General features: G+C 35.3%; 1 protein-coding gene across 9 annotated transcripts in view; it reads left to right on the top strand.

Moving 5' to 3' along the window:
* The window catches only part of MAP4K3 (mitogen-activated protein kinase kinase kinase kinase 3), a 209215-nt gene that overhangs the window by 152834 nt on the left and 35889 nt on the right, over positions 1–20492 (top strand). For 8 of the 9 annotated variants that reach the window (XR_003682283.2, XM_024118950.3, XM_024118949.3 and 5 more), the window contains 3 exons: positions 4309–4367; positions 5865–5927; positions 14547–14605. Coding sequence is in view for 8 of the 9 variants with exons in the window: in XM_024118950.3 (XP_023974718.1) it covers positions 4309–4367; positions 5865–5927; positions 14547–14605 (181 nt within the window). In the remaining variant the exon portion in view is untranslated. The remainder of the gene's footprint in view (positions 1–4308; positions 4368–5864; positions 5928–14546; positions 14606–20492) is intronic. The other variant, XM_024118952.3, reaches the window with a different exon arrangement.

The following is a 20492-nucleotide window of genomic DNA, read 5'->3' as shown; positions in this document are numbered from 1 at the left end:
CAAGGCAGTGCTCCCTAAACTTCCATGTGGGTAGAACTTGCCTAGAGATCTTGCTAAAATGCGGTTTCTGATTCAGTAGATCTGGGGTGAGACCTGAGGTTCTTTACTTCTAACAAGCTCCCAGGTTAGATAGAAGCTGATGGTCCAGGAGAGCCAGGAGAGGGAGAGGTCTGCACATTCAAAAGCTTAAGTAAGGTAAGTAGGGACAGGCACTATCACCATTTAATAGAAAACAAAAAAGAAACGCAGAGATGAGTAGATCTGCCTGTGGGATGGAGTCATACACCTGGTTAACAGCAAGCCCTAGATCTCTTGGCTTCCAGCCCAGCGATCTTTCGCAAATACGGCTCCACTTCAGAAACCACGTCAGCATGCCTGTGTGGCTTTCACACTGCAAGTCCTTTGTGAACCTTCCTTTGGAATTTTGGCGGGACCGTACACTGTGTGTTAAGTTCTTGGCAGAGTTTGGTGCTGGTGCTACCTGGAAATGCTCTTAAAAGAAGGAAATTCTTGAAAGAAAGCACCATCTACTTTACAAAAAGCCCATGACTGGGATTTGTACTTTGCCTGCAGTTAGTTGTGTGACCATATAAACTTAACGTTTATAGCTCCCTCTGAAGCCATGTGATTTAAATTTGCTAATTTTTCCCCAAAAGTATTTTTCTGAAAATGACAACCTTAGCATGTGAGCATTTCCCATTATTTTTTAATGTACAGAAAGTAATTATAATACATCTTTGTCATTTCTTTAATAATACAAAAGGTGATTAGAGATGCCTTTGCAGTTAGAAAGCCTTATGTGTTCAGTACTACTGAAAATCTAAAGTACTTTCTGTCTTGTTATCCAATTCTGTTGGCCCTTTATTGCAAAGTGCAGTTTCCTCTTAGTCATTCTTTATTCGTTTATATCAGTGATTCTCGGCTCCTAACTGCATATGTGTGTACATGCTATTTGAAACTATAGATGCCTTTACCCTAGTTTTTCTGAGACTCCGATATGCCCTCCTTTTGATGGACATCTTCCCTTCTCCTGTGTTTGCCAGTAAGAAAGGTGTCGTATCGCTCTAGTATGTTGAGGTAGCAACAGAATTAAAACCACCACTTCTTATAATTTGTGGGTTTGATGTTTGAGGCTTTAAAATCTTATGCAGTGTTGTGGTATCTGCTTTCGTAGGACGTTTTATGATTTTATGTGAGATGTGATATATAGAATAATCAGTCATGCTATTGACGATAAAGGCAGGCTTTAGAGAAAATAATTTATTTTAGTATTTGTATATATTTGTTGCTCTTGTTAATGTTTTATGTTTACAATTACATGGTATCTCTCCATGTAACCAAGGTTTTCTCTTTATTAAACTAAATGGTGTTTGGGCAACATACATTTAAAAATTGGCTCACTTGCAGAAAGTTTGTTGCTCTTTCCTTTTTAGGAAGTCCCCTCTGCCTTCAGTTAAATATGATAAGCAAAGACTTGCTTTAAGAAGAAATAATTCTGGGGCTCTTGTTGTCTGCCATAGTAGGATCAGTTTTGACCCCTAATGGCTAGTGATGGGTCAGCAAGTGATCATGTTGGAGCTATTTCAAAGAAGCTAAAAGGGAGTTTTCATCTGGATAGTAAAATATAAATTTATGGTGTGTCGCTTGACATACGTTCAAGGAGATGGTAGCAGAAACAGAGCTCAAGACCAGTAGACAATTACAGATAAGTAGGAATTTTCGACATTATTAAGAACATCATAAATACCACTGTAGCCTGGGATGATTGCCCAGCAATTATTTGAACAGTACTTGGAATGTCCTGTGGCAGAAACTTATCATAACTTTAGGGAATTTGGAGAAAACAGAAGAGTGATACCAGTGTAAGGCATGAAGAATGAATCTCCAGGGCTTCCCTGGTGGCGCAGTGATTGAGAGTCCACCTGCCGATGCAGGGGACACGGGTTCGTGCCCCGTCCGGGAAGATCCCACATGCCGCGGAGCGGCTGGGCCCGTGAGCCATGGCCGCTGAGCCTGCGCGTCCGGAGCCTGTGCTCCGCAACAGAAGAGGCCACAGCAGTGAGAGGCCCGCGTACCGCAAAAAAACAAAAAAAAGAATGAATCTCCGTAGGGACATCACTGTACGGGCTCCTGTCTCTGGAAAAGTGTTCCCACAGAGTACAGGGGTATTGAATACCTGCTACAGTTGGAGTTCTGTCCTTGCTATGAAAGTTAGTCTAGGGACTTCCCTGGTGGCGCAGTGGTTAAGAATCCACCTGCCGATGCAGGGGACAGGGGTTCAAGCCCTGGTCCGGGAAGATCCCACATGCCACAGAGCAACTAAACCCGTGCACCACAACTACTGAGCCTGTGCTCTAGAGCCCGTGAGCCACAACTACTGAGCCTTCATGCCCCAACTACTGAAGCCCACAAGCCTAGAGCCCATGCTCCACAGCAATAGAAGCCGCCACAATGAGAAGCCCGCGCACCGCAATGAAGAGTAGCCCCTGCTCGCCGCAACTAGAGAAAGCCCACGTGCAGCAACGAAGACTCAACACAGCCCAAAAATAATAATAATAATAATAATAATGAAAGTCTAAGACAGCATCCCTGCACCCCTGTACTTAGTGATTATGCAGTCTGGTGGAAACAGGCATGTTCACATGTGATGATAACACAAGGCAGATAATGCATGAAACTGTCCTCATGTAATTTTATTACAGATTTAATTTTGCCATTTGATGACAAGTTTAGGTGAGAGTTGTTCAATAGGGCCTCTGTCAAGGTGATATATGTGTATATATATGTGTGTGTGTGTGTGTGTGTGTGTGTATATATATAAAATATGTTTTAATACCTTACTAAAATCTATTTTGTAATCTTTGATATGTGATCATATGTGAACAGGTATGAGGAACCCATTATTGAACAGCCTACTTATCTCTAAGGGCCAGAATTTGATATCTAGTGCATAACAACTATAAAGCATATACATACTTCTTCACACACAACTGGAGATCTTGTAGGGCTGTGTTTCTCAGCCTTTTTTACTTGTGCCTCCTATTGCTAAATATTCAAATCTCATGATCTCTTTATTTGGCATTAACATTCACAGTAAACCATATATACTAAGCTAAAATCAAAACAGTTATAAAATGATTGTACTTTGAAATTTCGCTCACTTCCCTGCTTTGATTGAGAATTGCTGTTTTGACTGAGCTCTTACAAGTTGAGCGGTGATATTATTTGTGACTGTCTGTTTTTCTTCTTTTTAATGTTTTATATTTGTGCCTCTGCTTTTATCTCAGTGGTCTTGAATGCTGTACCTAGGTTATAAAAGCAGATAATGACAATGATAATGAGATACAGAAATTAAAGGTAAAGGTAGTGAAACATTCATTAAATTAGAATAGCAGGGGGAAAGGTGAATGTAGTACAGTCAATTTATGTTGGCTCTAGTATTTAGTTTATACTTTAGCTGCAGAAGTGTAGTTATTTATTGTTATATAACAAATTACCCCAAAATTTAGCAGCTTAAAACAATAAACATTTATTATCTCACACATATTCTAAGGGTCAGGAGTCCAGGACAGCCTAGCTGGGTGGTTCTGCCTCAGGGTCTGTCATGACAATCAGGGTGTCAGATGGGGCTGCAGTCGACTTGCTGAGGGCTTAACTGAGGTGGAGGGTTTGCTTCCAAGGTTACTCACGGAGCTGTTAGCCCAAGGCTTCAGTTCCTGGCCGTGTAGGCTCTCCTTAGGGCTGCTCACAGCGTGACTTCCTCCAGAGCAAGTGATCCATTAGAGAGAGCCCAAGACAGAAGCCTTATCTCTGAAGTTATATGCCATCATTCTGCCGTTTTCATCTGGTCACATAGACCACCCCAGGGAAGTGGGAAGGAAGTACACAAGTTTATGAACACCAGGAGGCAGGACTCATTCGGGACCATCTTGCAGGCTGGCTTCCAGAAATAACTCTGCCTGAATTGCTGTCTGTATACCGAAGTACTGAGTTAAGATTGTCTCTATTTCATGCTGGGTCACAATGAAGTAGCACCTTAGATCCTGACTGTAATGTACACGTAATTTTGTTAATCATCTTTTTTTTTTTACTACAGAAAAGGCCTAGGATTATTAGATTAAGCTTTAACAGCTTAGACTTTCTTGGGTTTTTTCCAGCTAACAGATTCTTTATTTAAATCTTTGGATTGTGATCAGCCTGTGGTAGATGGTAAAATTAAATAGGTTTTGCTATGGGAGTAACTTTTAAAATTATTATATCATTAAAAATATGGAAACACATGAAGGCTTTACTTTTTTTCTCTTATAGTTGGCCAAGTAAAGTTTGATCCACCCTTAAGGAAAGAGACAGAACCACATCATGAACTTGTAAGTAGTGTAGTCTTGGAATCTTAACACTGAAAGTGAATGTTTTAATTAGTCTTTGTGATATGTTGGTACTGACTACAAAAGCTAGTTATTAATATTTTCAAAGCATTTGGGGAAATAAAAAGGTAACTAATTCTAAAATTTGGAATAAATAAATCTGTGTTGCTGAGATTGAATATTTTCAAAATTATTTTAGGAGAAACTTAATAGTTTTACCATTCGCTGATTAAATGTTTTTTATGCTAGCCCTTTTTTTTTTTTTTTTTCATTTTTGCTTTGCAGTTTTTGAGGGGCTTTTTACATATATATTTATTAGGATAAATGCCACAATTTTAAACTACAATGTTGGACCAGTAATAGCATATCTTCTCATTAAATTTATGGGCAGTTTTTTAAGAGTGTAAACCACCTTTTCTAAATATCAGGACAGAATCCAACCTCTTTGGAGCAACTGAAACTCAGGAGAGACTAGGTGTACAGAGCAGATTAAATTTATCATTTATTTAAAGATTGCTAAAACATTCTTTTCATGATTCTCTTTTGTTAATTTTTTATATACTCCTTTCCAGATATATGATAAAATATTAGGTGCAGTCTCAGAAGCAAAATGCTGTTACAAACATTTGAGATGTTAATATTCTATGGAAGAATAAAAAAATGAGACTTAAAAAACAAACAAAATTAATCCTAATGAAATTACTTAACCAAAGCTCCAGATTATATGTTTCATTTTTTTCCCTTTTCTGCTTAATAATGAGAAGAAAGTAACTGTTAATGAGCGCTCAGGATTGAAGTGGGAACTTTCTTCTTAAATTTAATGCTTGGGGCTTCCCTGGTGGCGCAGTGGTTGCGCGTCCGCCTGCCGATGCGGCGGAACCGGGTTCGCGCCCCGGTCTGGGAGGATCCCACATGCCGCGGAGCGGCTGGGCCCGTGAGCCATGGCCGCTGAGCCTGTGCTCCGCAACGGGAGAGGCCACAACAGAGGGAGGCCCGCATACAACAAAAAAAATAAAAAATAAATAAATAAATTTAATGCTTATTTTAACCCACTTGACTAAAGGCATATAAAGGGAGTTTTTAGCCGTTTAACTTAAAGAGTTGCTCTAATTCAGTATACCAGCATGGAGGAAAGGAATGCTAAAGAAAAATTCTTAAAATGATCATGTTATAATACTTAAGCCTGACCTTTATGTAGAAGATGGAGGTTTAGAAGAAAACATTATCATGATGTTTATAAATGCCAGTTGTTATTTTCTGCTTCTCTTTTTAACTTACCATTGCATGTATTTAAATTCTGTACTAATTTAGTAACTGTATTATAGAGCAAAGTTCTTGCACTGTTGCTTTTTTAGATGCTCCTTAATCTGATTTGACTTTGCATTTACCTTAATAAAGTTATGTTAGCAGGACTTACTTCACTTGTGAGTTTCCCATTGTGAATTTGTGGTTTTTAGTCTAAGTGTAAATAACTTGGGTTTCTTGGTCTCTGCTAAACAGCCCGACAGTGATGATTTTTTGGACAGTTCAGAAGAAATATACTACACTGCAAGATCTAATCTGGTATTTCTCATCTTCTGATTTTCTTTGTCAGCGTTGTTTTAGTCTTAATTGCTTTCAGGGTTTTTTAATCAAACATTTTGTCCAGTTTTAATGAACCAATTTAAACATTGTTTTATAAGTTCCTGCCAGTTAGCAACCTACCATATATAAAGGATTATAGCAATTTTTTCTACACGTTAAATAAACATATTTACTCGAATATATTATAATGTTACAACAAAAAGTTAAAGTTTTTTCTTTTTTACAAGAACATTTTGTTTTCTCACTCAGATATGGATTTTTTTCTTTAGAAATTACATTTCCCTATAAAAATGTCCAGTTTGAATAATGTGACTTGTTTTAGTGAACTAGAAACCATCCATATATATATATATCTATATATTATAAAAATAAAATATATATAATTTTAAAAAATAATTTACCCCTGATAAACAGTGAAATCAGTCTCAGATGAAATTTTAACTTTGTAGCATTATGAAGTATCCAGTTTTCTCAGGCCAAAATTTGGGTTATAAAAACTCCCTGGGGCTTCCCTGGTGGCACAGTGGTTGAGAGTCTGCCTGCCGATTCAGGGGACATGGGTTCATGCCCCGGTCCGGGAAGATCCCACATGCCGCAGAGCGGCTGGGCCCGTGAGCCATGGCCGCTGAGCCTGTGCATCCGGAGCCTGTGCTCCACAACGGGAGAGGCCACAACAGTGAGAGGCCCGCGTACCACAAAAAATAATAATAATAATAATAATAATAAAATAAAAATAAACTCCCTGAAGTTATAAATATTAAGGCTATCTTACCATTAGGTAAGAAAAGACGGGCAATTAACCCTAGTAAATATTAAATAGTACTTTAATAGTTGCTATTAAATAGTTTTTTCTAGTTCTGTAGCTGACTAGGACCCCAAGTTGCCTCCATATTTACTCCTAGATTCCACTTTTCTCCCTTTTCAATCGAATTTTCCTTCCCTTTCCTTCCTTTCTGCCTTAATAACATACCTCTTTCAATTCTGGTTAGTTGAAATGATTCTTTGTATAAATTCCTATATCTATGCCCAGTAACATTTGTAGAACATAAAAGAGATTTTAGACATAATTTCTCTTTTAGGAAAGTTGCAGTCTTGGATCGGTGGAAAATACTTGTATATATAAACTCTTAGCCATGCAACAAAATGTACAGTACATTACCAAAATTTTTTCTGGTGGTGACTATTGATGAGGAAAGTCTAACATATAATAATAGGTACTATGGAAGTCAAAGAAGGAGGAAAGCCTTTGGGTTAATATGGTTCATCTGCCTTCTGGGAGGGACTAAAAGACTGATTTCAGTATTGTATAGGAACCATTATATATTTTCCAGGAAAATAATGGACAGTTGACTACTAAGTGTCATGGGAATTAACGTGGGAACAGTCATTAGCACAGTTCTGAGAGACGGCAGATAAAGAGCTGAAATTATGGAATGGTTACACTACTACTAGAATAATGGGATTAGCTCAGAGAAGGAAGATTGAAGTCATCAAAGAGGAAATGATAGATGAAACCATGAGATTGCATGTGTTCCCCAGTTAGGTCTGAAGAAAGAAAGTACAGAATATTGGTCACCACAGGGGTGATGCCTGTTTTTCAGTCGTAGAACCAATGCTGGAGGTGGGAAGAAGCAGTTGGAACCCTAGAAGAGTCAGTAAATGGCCCAGAGAGGCCAGAAAGCATGAGGCCAGAATTAACCATGTGAGGGGACAAGTGAGGTGCAGTGCCTGAAGACAGCACTGCCAGTGATTTCTGGACTGAAAATTTCTTCAGAATTAGGCATATGTAGGCTAGAATGACAATAGTGACATTTGTTGTGGAAATAAAAGACCATGGAATCAAAAGTTTAAATTGACTGTTTTATGTATTAATATTCTCCAGGAAAATACAACACTAAAACCAGAAATATACTACTTTTAGAGTTACAAATATTCTTCTCTGTACCCTGTGTGTAACTAGCCTAGTAACTTGAGTGAGTTACCATGGCTCTGTTCCCTAGAACTACCTCCCACACCCCTTACATAATCAGTAGTTTCTTATGATAGAGGGAGCAGCTGACAAGGGAGTCTTGTGACAGAGAAGGGCTTTAGGGACAATTAACTTGTGGATAGTTCTGGCAGAAGAGGGATGAATGAAATACTTGTCAGATCCTACTATTTATAAAATCAACCTTAAAAAGACCACTTTTTTTTTTGCGTTACACTGGCCTCTCATCGTTGTGGCCTCTCCCGTTGTGGAGCACAGGCTCCGGACACGCAGGCCCAGCGGCCATGGCTCACGGGCCCAGCAGCTCCACGGCATGTGGGATCTTCCCGGACCGGGACACAAACCCGTGTCCCCTGCATCGGCAGGCGGACTCTCAACCACTGCGCCACCAGGGAAGCCCAAAAAGCCCATTTTTAATGATAAAAGCTAACACTAGAAGTTTTTTTAAACCAGGCTTTATATTCTAAACACTTTAAATATGTTAAATTATAATCCTTGTTTTACAAATAAGGGGATTTAAAGTGCATAGAAGCTGAAATCGATTTTAACCACCCAACTAAATAATAGTGGAGCTGGGATTTGACCTAAGCACCCTGGCTCAACAATTCCAACCTAAACCACTGTTGCCTCTACGCAGCAATGTCAATGTTTTTTCCCACTAATACTGGTCTTGTGCTCATGCTCTCTCTCTTTTGAATCAACATATATGTTCCATAGTTATTTTTTTATTGTAGTAAAGTATGCATAACATAAAATTTACCATTGTGACCATTTTTAAGTGTACAGTCCAGTGGCATTAAGTACATTCATATCGTTGTACAACCATCACCACTATTGATCTCCAGAACGTTTTCATCTTCTCATGCTGCAACCCCTTATCCATTATACAATAACTCCCATTCTGCTATTCTGTTTTCTGTCTCTGAATTTTTCTGTACTCTAGGTACCTCACGTAAGTGGAATCATACATTATTTGTCATTTTGTGACAAATAATGTAAGTGACTGGCTCGCTTCACTTGGCATAATGTCATAACATCTTCAAGATTCATCCATGTTGTAGCATGTGTCAAAATTTCTTAAGCCTGAATAATATTTCATTATATGTATAATTACATGTTGTTTATCCATTCATCCATCAATGGATGCTATTGTGAATAATGCATCTGTGAACCTAGATATACAAGTATCTGTCAAGTTTCCACTTTTAGTTCTTTTGGGTATATAACTAGAAGGGGAATTGCTGGATCATATGATAATTCTATGCTTGATTTTGGGGGGAATTACCATACTGTTTTCCATAGCCGCTGCATCATTTTACAGTTCCCACCAGCAATGAACAAGGGTTCCAATTTCTCCACATCCTCTTTGACACTTGTTATTTTCTGGTGTGTGTGTATGTGTATATTATTGAAGTATAGTTGATTTACAATATTCCATTAGTTTCAGATGTATAGCATTGTGATTCAGGGTTTTTTTTAAGATTATGTTCCATTATAGGTTATTATAAGATATTGGGTATAATTCCCTGTGCTATATAGCAAATCCTTTTTGCTTATCTATTTTATGTGCAGTAGTTTGTATCTGTTAATCCCTTACTCCTAACTTTTCTCTCCCCCTTCCCTCTCCCTTTTGGTAAGCATAAGTTTATTTTCTGTGTTTGTGAGTCTGTTTTTGTTTTGTAGATTCATTTGTGTTATTTTTTAGATTCTACATATAAGTGATGTCATATGACATTTGTCTTTGTCTGATTTATTTCACTAAGCATAATATTCTCTAGACCCATCCACATTGCTGGAAATGGCAATGTTACATTCTTTTTATGGTTGAGTAATATTCCACTGTATGTATATACCACATCTTCTGTTGATGGGCACCTGGGTTGCTTCCATGTCTTGGCTATTGTAAATAGTGCTTCTATAAACATTGAAGTGCATGTGTCTTTTCAAATTAGTGTTTTCGTTTTTTGCTGTGAAGTGTCCATAATTATTTCAGTCTCCTACTTTCATAGTTCTAAAACCTTAGCACTGTGAACAGGATTTCAACTCTTAAATACTTACTGCTGGCCACTAGAAACCTGATGGACCCAGAATGTCTGGCTGTCATCTTAGTAGACAATTGGCACCAAGATGACAGCCCTAAATCTTTTGGGACCCAAAAGAAACATTTACCCCCTTATAGACCTTGCTGCCTAAAACTTCCATGTCATCAATGATTTCTGGTTGTTTTAAGTGCTAAGTGTATTCATCTTACGATTTTTGTAAATGAATTTAGAATCATTACTATAGTAAAGGTTTTTTTTTTCAATCAGGCAATCATAATATATGAAACCAGAGTAACAGAGCTTGAATTTTAACATTGTTAGTGAGTTGAAAGGTCTTTAAATTTTGAAAGATGCCTGAGTTTAAAAAGCAAAGAAAAAACTCAGCAAAATTCCATAATAATAAGAGTTTTGCCCATAACCATAAGAATGGATATAGCCAATCTACATGATGCTGTCTTTACATTAAAAGGTATTACACATCTGTTCAGCTGCTGCTAATTTTTTCTAATTTTCCTAGTTCTACTAGGCATTTTGGCCCATATACCAGTGAAGAATATATTGAAAGGTAAGAACAGTTGACCCTTAAACAACAAGGGGATTAGGGACACCAGCAGTTGAAAATCCAAGTATAACTTTATAGTTGGCCTTCCTGTGACTCTGCATCTTTGGATTCAGCCAACAGCAGATCAAGTGATATTGCAGTATGTATTTATTGAAAAAAATCAGCATATAAGTGAGCTCATACAGTTTAAACCCATGTTGTTCCAGGGTCAACTGTATATGTAAAACACTATGTTAATTGCTGTGGAGGAACATAAGTAGTAACATAATCATTGCTCTGAAGAAACTTATAGTATACCTGAAAAAGTAAGAATAATATATTTAGGTTATAATTTAAAACATGTCCAAAAGATATACCCAATTTATCATTATCAGTAACCATAACAGAAGTACTACAAGATTACCCCTGAATTAGGTCAGAATTGAATAAAGTCTATAAATAAAGTTAAATTTATTCTGGAAAAGAAACATCAACTTTGTTAATTTTAAATCTGTTAAACTATTACTTACTATAAAATTTATGTTGTATGGTCACTTTTCTTACCTATTATATATGAAGCAATTTCTAGGGAAAACTCACTTCATAATTGCACAATTACAGGACATTTTCTAGAGTATCAAAACTAACCTGCTTCAACTGTACTTCAGTAAAATTAAAAAAGAAAAAGGAAACTAACCTGCTGATATTCATTTCCAACCTTGCTATACAAAAGTCATGTTTATTCACTTTGAGCCCCCTTAAGTCTTCTGCTTTTATTAGTCAGGACACTGCTTATTCAGTTAGTGTTCTGACCCTACTTGATTTTCTTTTTAAGAAATAAGAATTATCGAGGGTTTAGTCCCTTTTTACTTCTGTAGATTATCTACCACATTAAAAGGTGTCTCCTAACACCTTAGTCGTGTGCCGTATTTTCTCATTTTTTTGATAAGAAAAAAAAATTCCGCTATTCTCTTTTTTCTTGGTTAAAACATATTGTTAAAGTATTTTTTCTTTTGTGTTTTTGTAGCCAACTGTAACAGTTATTTTGACTTCCTGCTGTTTTCTCATCAGGTATAGATAGACTTTGTAATCTCCAGATGGGTTTTTAAAAAAACAATAATAACATTTTCTTGGTCATGTATTTTCCTTTTCCAGTGTTCCACGCCATGTCCTCTGTTCTTTTTCAGCTCTTGCTGGGACCATGTCTTCTTAGAGACTCTATCCGAGTTCAGAAGTACTCCTCTATTCATTAAAACACTGAAGTTAGGACTTTCTGACCCCAAAAGATATTTTAATTGGGCTTAGGTTGACCATCTTAAATTTTTTGCTGAGTGTTCAATTTGAATCTATACTGGGCTATTGCATGTTTTCATCCATGTTGTTACTGCTTTGACTTTGTGTAGTTAAACACCGTCATTCATTAATAAGTTGATGCCTGATTTATGCTACTAAATTTTTTATGTCTATCCTGGCATGTACAAATGTATTCTTATTTAGTTTATAAAGAATGGCCATGTTTTACCATCATTTTATAGGGTTATTTTGAGTGCTTTTCCAAGCATAACTTTGGTAGCATTTTTCTATTACAGAATAGCTTCCAAGTCCCTTTGGGAAGCATTTTAGATCAGTCTTTCTTAGACTACCCTAAAGATATGTAAATGACTACTAACTTTGCCCAAGTTTCCCTTTTCTTCCTTTCCTTTTTATTTATTCTCATTTTTCTTGCTGATTTGCTGTCTGAATTCCTGCCATATAATAAGTGCTTGGTAAATAATAGTTGAATTAAATGAGATTAACTACTTATTAGAAGGACTTAGTGCAGTCCTTTTCCTTGATGACATGCCTAGCACATGGGTTTGTTTGTTTGTTTTTTTCCTATGGATGCTAAAACATAACTTGATTTACAGAGAAGGAATTACTAAAGAATGAAACCCTTTCAATTTTAGCTTTCCTGGTAGGGCTTAACACATGCCACATTTAATCATCAGACCTGGATCTGTCAGCAACTTCTCCCCATCCTGAATGTTATTCTGTATGTGAACTTACACTCCATTTTCTATTAAAATATTTCATTAGTTATTCCAGATTCTTCTCTTACCTTCCTAAATGTATCAGTTGATTTTTTTTTTTAATTATTATCATCAACCTGGTAATTGTCATGTAGCAGATGAGCTAGCTATTCTTAGGACATATCTATATTTATATAACACAAGCCATGGCCACTCTGCACAAATTACGCTTTTGAAAGCTGTCATTTGATTAAAGGCTTAAGAGATTATATTGGCTAAAGAGGTTGCTGGTCCGGTAGAAGGGCCCAGTTATGCATAGCTGAAGAAAATGAAGTTGAATTCAGAAAGGTATTCATTGAGATTAGTACTTTTCTTTACTAAATACCAAAGCTTAAAGTCTCCTATATAAAGTCATGACCACTTAAATAGTGCAGCATAATAATTGTGTGGCAGTCTTATGATAATAGCAATTTTATCCTATTAAGATATATCATTACAAATTAAAGAGAACAGGTGTCCTTTTTCATTAGAATTTTATGTGATACCAGTGTGACAGTTCACTAATCTTTTTTGTTTATGATGTGTTATCTCTTCTGTCACTGGTAAGAACATATTATTATGCATGGAAGAACACAATTATTGAAGAAGACAAAATTTGAGCCTTGTCTAAACCAGGCTTTTGGCTTTTAACTTTTCACTTAAATGTGATGTATTGCTTAGAAGTCTCATATTTCTAGGCTTAGTATTTGTGTGATCTATAATTATCTATGTGTATCTTAACGAGGCTGAAGTGTTAGTTATCTGTTTACAGTAAAATAAACAAGTGGCATTTGAACACGCATTTTTTTAGGGCCTAATTAGTGTGTGCCAGCTACGATGCTAGACCCTAGGCTGTAGGGAAAAAAGATGGATTTAACAATTTTCCTTTGTTTGAGGAGCTTATAGCCTGGTTACTATTTTTATAAACTTGTAAATAAGTTAATTAAAAGTCATTGTAAATGCTAGAGGAGAACTATGTGTTAAATGCCATGGAGTCGCGAAGAAGGTTACACCTATCTCCCTGGACAGTCTTGGAAGGCTGCTCCAAGAAGGTAACTTTTGCATTAAGTCCTCATTGTGCATCTGGCAGTATCTTGTAAAACTAGATAGCGCTTTAAGTACACTATATTCTAATGAAAATAAAATTCATTTAAAATGTTAAATATTCCCCCTGAATCATTAAAACAGTGCTTGAAATACAGTGGGAGAAAAGGAAACTGTACTTTCCGTGGTTGTTGGAAAGCATTTTTTTTCCTCAAGAAGTCATTTGAGTCGAGCACATAGATTGTTAGTTCCTTTAAATTTCAGTTCTTAACTCTACAACCTGCAGCTTTCAGTGGAAATGTTTAAGTAGTTGAAGAACTGCCTTAATAATATTCATTTGAAGTTTTGCTACTTAACTCTTTAAAAAAATATTAAAAGTCCTTAAATTTAGTTTATAATCTTGTGCAATTTCACATGTATAATTTACTTTAAAAGACCACCTTCTTTTTAACCTTTAAAAATTATTACCTGCATGAAGCAGTAGTAGAAATATGTGAATGTGTATATATACAGAATTATTGCAGATCTTATATACAAAGTCAAACCAAGATTTTTGTTGCTTGTTCTCTTCTGTAATCATTTTTGCTTTATTATGGCTTGAGCATAAATACCTTATTTCAGCTTTTTTCATTCCAAAAACTGATTTTTACAAATGTTAATTACAGTAGCAATAACCATAAATGAAACTTGCATATAGTGTTCAAACAAGTTCCCAGGAAAATTTTGGTAACTTAAATAATAAAATATATAAATTAGGACTACAAACTTCTGAAATCTTTTATTGTTGGAAGTCCTACCTTGCTTTCTTTTTAAGAACATATAGCAATACAGATTTATTTGAAGTCTGGGGTTTCTCTTTTAAAAATAATATGTGTTAGTGTATCATGATTTGTGATACACTACTATTTTGCTGAATATTTTATTCTGTACTATTAGGATCTACAACTAGAATATGGACAAGGACACCAAAGTAGTTACTTTTTAGGTGCAAACAAGTAAGTAAAATTCTTTTAAAATTAAATTTAAATTTAAGAATACTTAAATTGCCTTAAAATATGTTATATATTAATTGTATTTTAAATATTTACAGTAGTAAATTGTACTAGTCTGGTAGCTATATTTTATAATATGCTTTTAACTTTTCTTTATTACTACCTTGCTAATCATCTACTCAATAATTGTCATAATGGGGAGAGTCACCTTAAATTTTTTGTATCAAGCTACTTTGTAGACCTTACCTGGTGGAGAAAGTAAGTACATTCCAACTAAAGATGAATATATGTTTCAGCAATTTATTTCTTTTATGTGCAAAGTTGACCTGTTTATTACTTACAAAACTTGCTTTGGTACATCTCCCAGATGTGTTGGCCTATGAAAACAGATGGAAATATTCACACTATTTAAAAATCTTTGTCTTAACTTTTTAGCTGTTAAGAGTCTTTTAAAAAGTAGATAGCCGTTAAAATATGTCTAAAGTTTTAAAAGTTATTTATTTTATGCAAGAAATAAATCCAACGGTTGTTTAAGGTCTGCAGTATACCAGGCACTTTCTAGGTGGTGCATCACAGTGGTGAAAAGGCAGCTTACAAGGTGTAACAATTTAAGATGTTTGTAGGCCTGAATTAGCAAGATATGGGGACAGGACTCTGCTCTTCCCCGTAGTCTCATTTCCTGAGTTCATGGATAAACTATCATTATAAAAGCTAATTTATAGGGAAATATTTAAATTGCCAAAATCTCCCAGCTATGTAGATATTATTTCAATAATCAGAACTACTTAAAATTTCCAAATATAATTTCAGTGATGACATTAGAGGGTTGAGATATATTATATACCCATATTTTAGTTAAAATATGTTAAGTTAAGCAGGTGACTAAAAGACAAGCAACTCAGATTTAGAGATAATAACGCAAAATCATGTCTCTTTTTTTATAAACGAAATGTTTAAATACTCTTTTCTTAACCCAGAAAAGGCTTTGAATGACAAGCGAGAGAAATGCATTAGTTTTGATTTTGCTGAACTTCAGTTAAATAACATGAAGTTTTTGTTTTTGTTTTTGTTTTAAACCTTATGTTTCCTAAAATGGAAAATAAGTCTAAAATTTCCCTGGTTGAAAAATGAAATTTTATCAAAATAGTAACATTTGCTGTTTATAGTTTGTCTTGATTTATTGATGGGCAACAAAGGAAAGTTTGTCTCATAATGGGTTAGCAAATAAATTCTGATGTGTTTTTGTGTTATTTTGTCTAAATTTCAGGTCACTAGTTTTAAGGATCTTGTTAGCAAATTTTGATGTATTTTAAGAGATTGTCTGATTTCGAAAAATATTTCATTTACTTTGGTTTATTTTAAATATATTTTTATATTATATACTTACAAAAATACCCCAAAAATGGCCTATCATTAAATGCTTTTCTAGATTCCTTAGTTCCCATTGTCTGATTTTTTGATTGTTAGACATTTTCATATCATATAGTTACCTTGGCTAGGTAAAATGTTAATAATTTCCCCAACCTTCATTTTTTGATTAATTGGATCCCTGCTTAAGGAACTTTATTCTATATAATGAATCACTGGCAAGGTAGGTTGCCCCAAAGTTTACCCTTTGGCTGTGTTTCGTGTACAGGTATATACATACATGTGACATGAGCATGGATGTAGCACTTCTCTTACTGTACTGCTATGTCTGCTTTATTCTTGTGACTAGGCAGTGTTTTAAAACTCACAGGATTTCCTGCTTTCTCCATAGGTGATCAGGCAGACAGATTTCCATTTATGGGTTTCTGCCTATTCCAGACCACACAGGAACTAAGTTTGTTTTTTTTTTTAAACAGAATGCGTATGTGTTTTGACTTATTGGGTTGTTTTATTTTGAATTGTTATTATTGGGGTCAACTTTTCTGACTATTTAAACCAACAAAATACTATTTTTAAAAGAAAACTCTAAATTATTTCTGATTTTGTTTTTAATGCAGAGCAAAAGTTCTAAAAATAAAATCTCTTCTAAAGACTTAAATAATAGTGAAAAGAAATTCCTGGCATAATTAAGTATAGTAGTAGTAAATGCCAGCTCCAGAGTCAGAACTGTCTCTTGCTATAAACTGTGTAACTTGGAGAAATTTACCTCAATTTTCTCTAATAAATGGGGATTATAATAGTACCTGCCTCATAGTATGCTAAGGGTGAAATGGAATAATCATTGTAAAGCATTTAGCACATTTAGGGTTTAATACACATTAGTTGCCCTTATTTGTAGTGTTTACTCAGTAAATGTTGATTGTAAGAGCAAGTGAATATGAGAGAACAAAATTGTTTTTTGGTTTTAAAGAAATAGGGAAGTTTTTTGGTTTGTTCTCAAATACAATCAGGGCAGTACTTACAGATTGTTTTGAGTCAGTTAGGCAATTTTGAATGGTTCTAGTAACCAGCTAATTCAAATATGCCAAATACTTTGGTGGTGGTTTTTTACTTCTCTCTCTATCAGTTTCTTCATTTTATCAGTTAAATCTATGATCTATGTTTCCATGTTTTTCCATTTTTAACCTCTTCATCCAAATTTTCTGGTCATTTTCAGTTGACTTAGTAGTTCAATATGAGGGCATCATTTTTGTTTTGTTTTATTCATAACTTTCTCAGAATTCCATAATAGAGGAATCCAAGTAGACCAGCGAATAGTGACATTATTTATTATGTCACATCCAGTATTGGTGATTAAATCAGTATCACATTTTTCTCCAATGCTCTCAAGATATGGTATAAATGAACCTTTATGCAAATTAGCCATATTTCATTTTCTCTTTTATAAAGGCTGAAAACCAAACGATATTTTCTACTTTTCATTAAGACTTCATGAATTCTGTAACTTTATTAACAAAATATTTTAACACATAGTAGGAAATTTACAAGTAAATGAATTAAAAAATATACATATGAGTCCCTAGCCTTAGGATATCTGCTATTTCATGTTCTCTTATTCTTACAGAACCTATACTCCCAGGAAGATAATGTTTTAAAAAGTGGAATGCCATATAAGTCCAATTAAATATGGTAAACTGAAAATAAACTACATTTAAATTCCCCTCTTAATTATTTTCAAATGCTAATATTCTCTACTGGAAAAAGAAATGGCTCAAAAAATATTGTCACATGCTTAAGAAAAAGTTTGTTTTCACATCTTCTAAGATGATGTGAAAGCCCACTGTACAGTTCAGAGATATTACGTTTAATTTGGTAAAATAATTTAAAGCACTGCTTCCAAAATTCTTAGTCTCAGGATCCCTTTACGGTCTTAAAAATTATTAAGGATTCCAATGAGCTTTTGTTTATATCACTTATAAATATCAATATTTATAGTACTGGAAATTTAAACTGAAAACTTTTCAAAATATTTATTTATTTCAAATTGTAATATACTCATTCCATGTTATCATAAAAAAAATTCTGTGTGTATTAAAAAATTCCTCATTTTTAAAAACCAATTCAGGGACTTCCCTGGTGATCCAGTGGTTGAGACTTCACCTTCCAGTGCAGGGGGTGTGGGTTCGATCCCTGGTCAGGAGCTAAGATCTCACATGCCTTGTGGCCAAAAAACCAAAACATAAAACAGAAGCAGTATTGTAACGAATTCAATGAAGACTTTAAAAATGGTCCACATCAAAAAAAATCTTTAAGGGCTTCCCTGGTGGCGCAGTGGTTGGGAGTCCGCCTGCCGGTGCGGGGGGGCCGGGTTCGCGCCCCGGTCTGGGAGGATCTCGCGTGCCGCGGAGCGGCTGGGCCCGTGAGCCGTGGCCGCTGGGCCTGCGCGTCCGGAGCCTGTGCTCCGCGGCGGGGGAGGCCGCGGCGGTGAGAGGCCCGCATACCACCAAAAAAAAAAAAAAAAAAAAAATCTTTAAAAAAAAAAAAGAACCAATTCAAATGCCACCTCTTAATGGTACCGTCTTTGCAACACCATTTTGTTCCTCTCATGAGACTTAGAAGCAGCTTTATATATGTCAGTATAATACAGCAAATGCTTTTTTGAGGGCCACAAATAACATTTTTTATGAAGAATAGCTGTTTTTTTCCTGAAACAAAATAATATTAGTAAGAAAGGTGGCATTGTTTTATATTTTTTGCAGATCTCCTTAATGTCTGGCTTAATAGAAGACAGCTGGATTCTCATATCTGTTACTAATCTATTATGATATCACACATGTCATAGTCTCCAGAAAACTCCAGAGTTTCATCCTCAATGAAAGAGTAAGAGTGAAAAAAGAAAGAAAAAGAGTGAATAAGAGTAAAAAAAAAAAAAAAAAAAATGGTTCTCCTGCATCGGCAGGCGGACGCGCAACCACTGTGCCACCAGGGAAGCCCCTGAAAATAGTTTTTTACCTTGCAGACCTCTTACAGGAGCCTAAAGGACCCCCAGGATCCCCAGACTGTGCTTTGAGAATTGCTGGTTTAGAGAAATGTTGCTTAGTTGATAATAATAAAGAAAACACTAATTGAGTACTTAGTGTGCTCTGAAATACTATTCAAAGAATTAATTAATTGTATATACAGGTAAACATTTTGACATAGGTACTATTTTTTTTTTTTTGACATAGGTACTATTGTAATTCCTATTTTGCTCAGGAAAATCAGAGTAACTTATCAAAGGCCACATAGCTTACATTGGCAGAGGCAAGATTCAGATTCAGGCTGTGTTTGCTTCACAACCTGTCATCATTTTGCTATACTACCTCTAGGTAGAAGTCCTGTCTTCTTAGAGCTAGTCCTAGAAGAGCTTTGTGAATAGGTAATACATTTGACTGAAGTACCTTAATTTTTTTATCTGCAAAATAGTATTTGCAATTAGTTTATGGTTTTCCTATGTCATTTACAACTCCAGATTTAAAACTTTGTCACTTTTTAATACTTAAATTGTTATTAAACTATCCTAATTAAAACATTTGATGGCTAAAATCTATTCTATTAATTGTTTATACCAGCTAACCATACCTTTCAGTTTCTCTGGTTTTATGCTTTGATAATTCTGAGGGCAGTTTTTTCCACTATATATAGGAAGGGGAAATGATTAGAAGGTACTACCTTACAACTTTTGAGGAGAGTAAATTTTCTGCTGAATCACTTTTACCACAGTAATCTGTCAGTAACCGTATTTCTATCTCGTTAGCTTTAAGGCTATTGAGTTTCTAATGCTTGAAGAGTATAATATAGGAGGTATGTTGCATGAACTTGCAGTGAGAAGTAAGGGAACTTCAGGAATGCTGTGAGTTTTCTCTTACATTCCTGAATATCAAAGTTTTATAAATTGCTCCTAATGATAAAATCCTCGCACCTGGTCTGATACAGGCTTAGTCTCCCAAAAGTGTAAATGTGTTTGCCAGTACACCACTGGAGAACAGATACTTCAGGTAAGTGAGTGTCTTCTGTGAAAGCAAAGTGCTACTACATTCATGTATTCACATCACATGCATGCATGCTTTTGCAGAGATCCAACATGTTGAGTTTCATTTTGTAGGATTGCGTGAGAGCATGATGTTTTTTTAAAAGTGTGTCACCTTTCTTATATTAAGAAAAAGAAAATATAATTTCAGGTGTCAGGTAAAATATTCCAGGTAAAATTTAAATCCTGGAAACCCCTGACTGTGACCCTGCAATTATTGTTTTGTCAGTCCCAATTGTGACATTTCATGGTGGGTTGTCCTTTGTCTGAATTGGTATTTTTCAATAAACACTTGGATTTATTTTGTTCATTTAAAATACATGTATAAAGACATTAGCAACAGAAAATAGATACCTCATTAAATATAACCTGATGTTTTATGGTATAGGGATGGTCGTTACAGCAAGTTTTTAGTGAATAGTAAAAAAGTATTTTAAATTTATAGGTAAGGTT

Source organism: Physeter macrocephalus, chromosome 12, assembly GCF_002837175.3.
Source record: "Physeter macrocephalus isolate SW-GA chromosome 12, ASM283717v5, whole genome shotgun sequence".
In the NCBI taxonomy this organism is placed as follows: domain Eukaryota; kingdom Metazoa; phylum Chordata; class Mammalia; order Artiodactyla; family Physeteridae; genus Physeter; species Physeter macrocephalus.
Note: the sequence above shows the minus strand (reverse complement) of the source record. Positions and strands in the feature narration are given on the sequence as shown.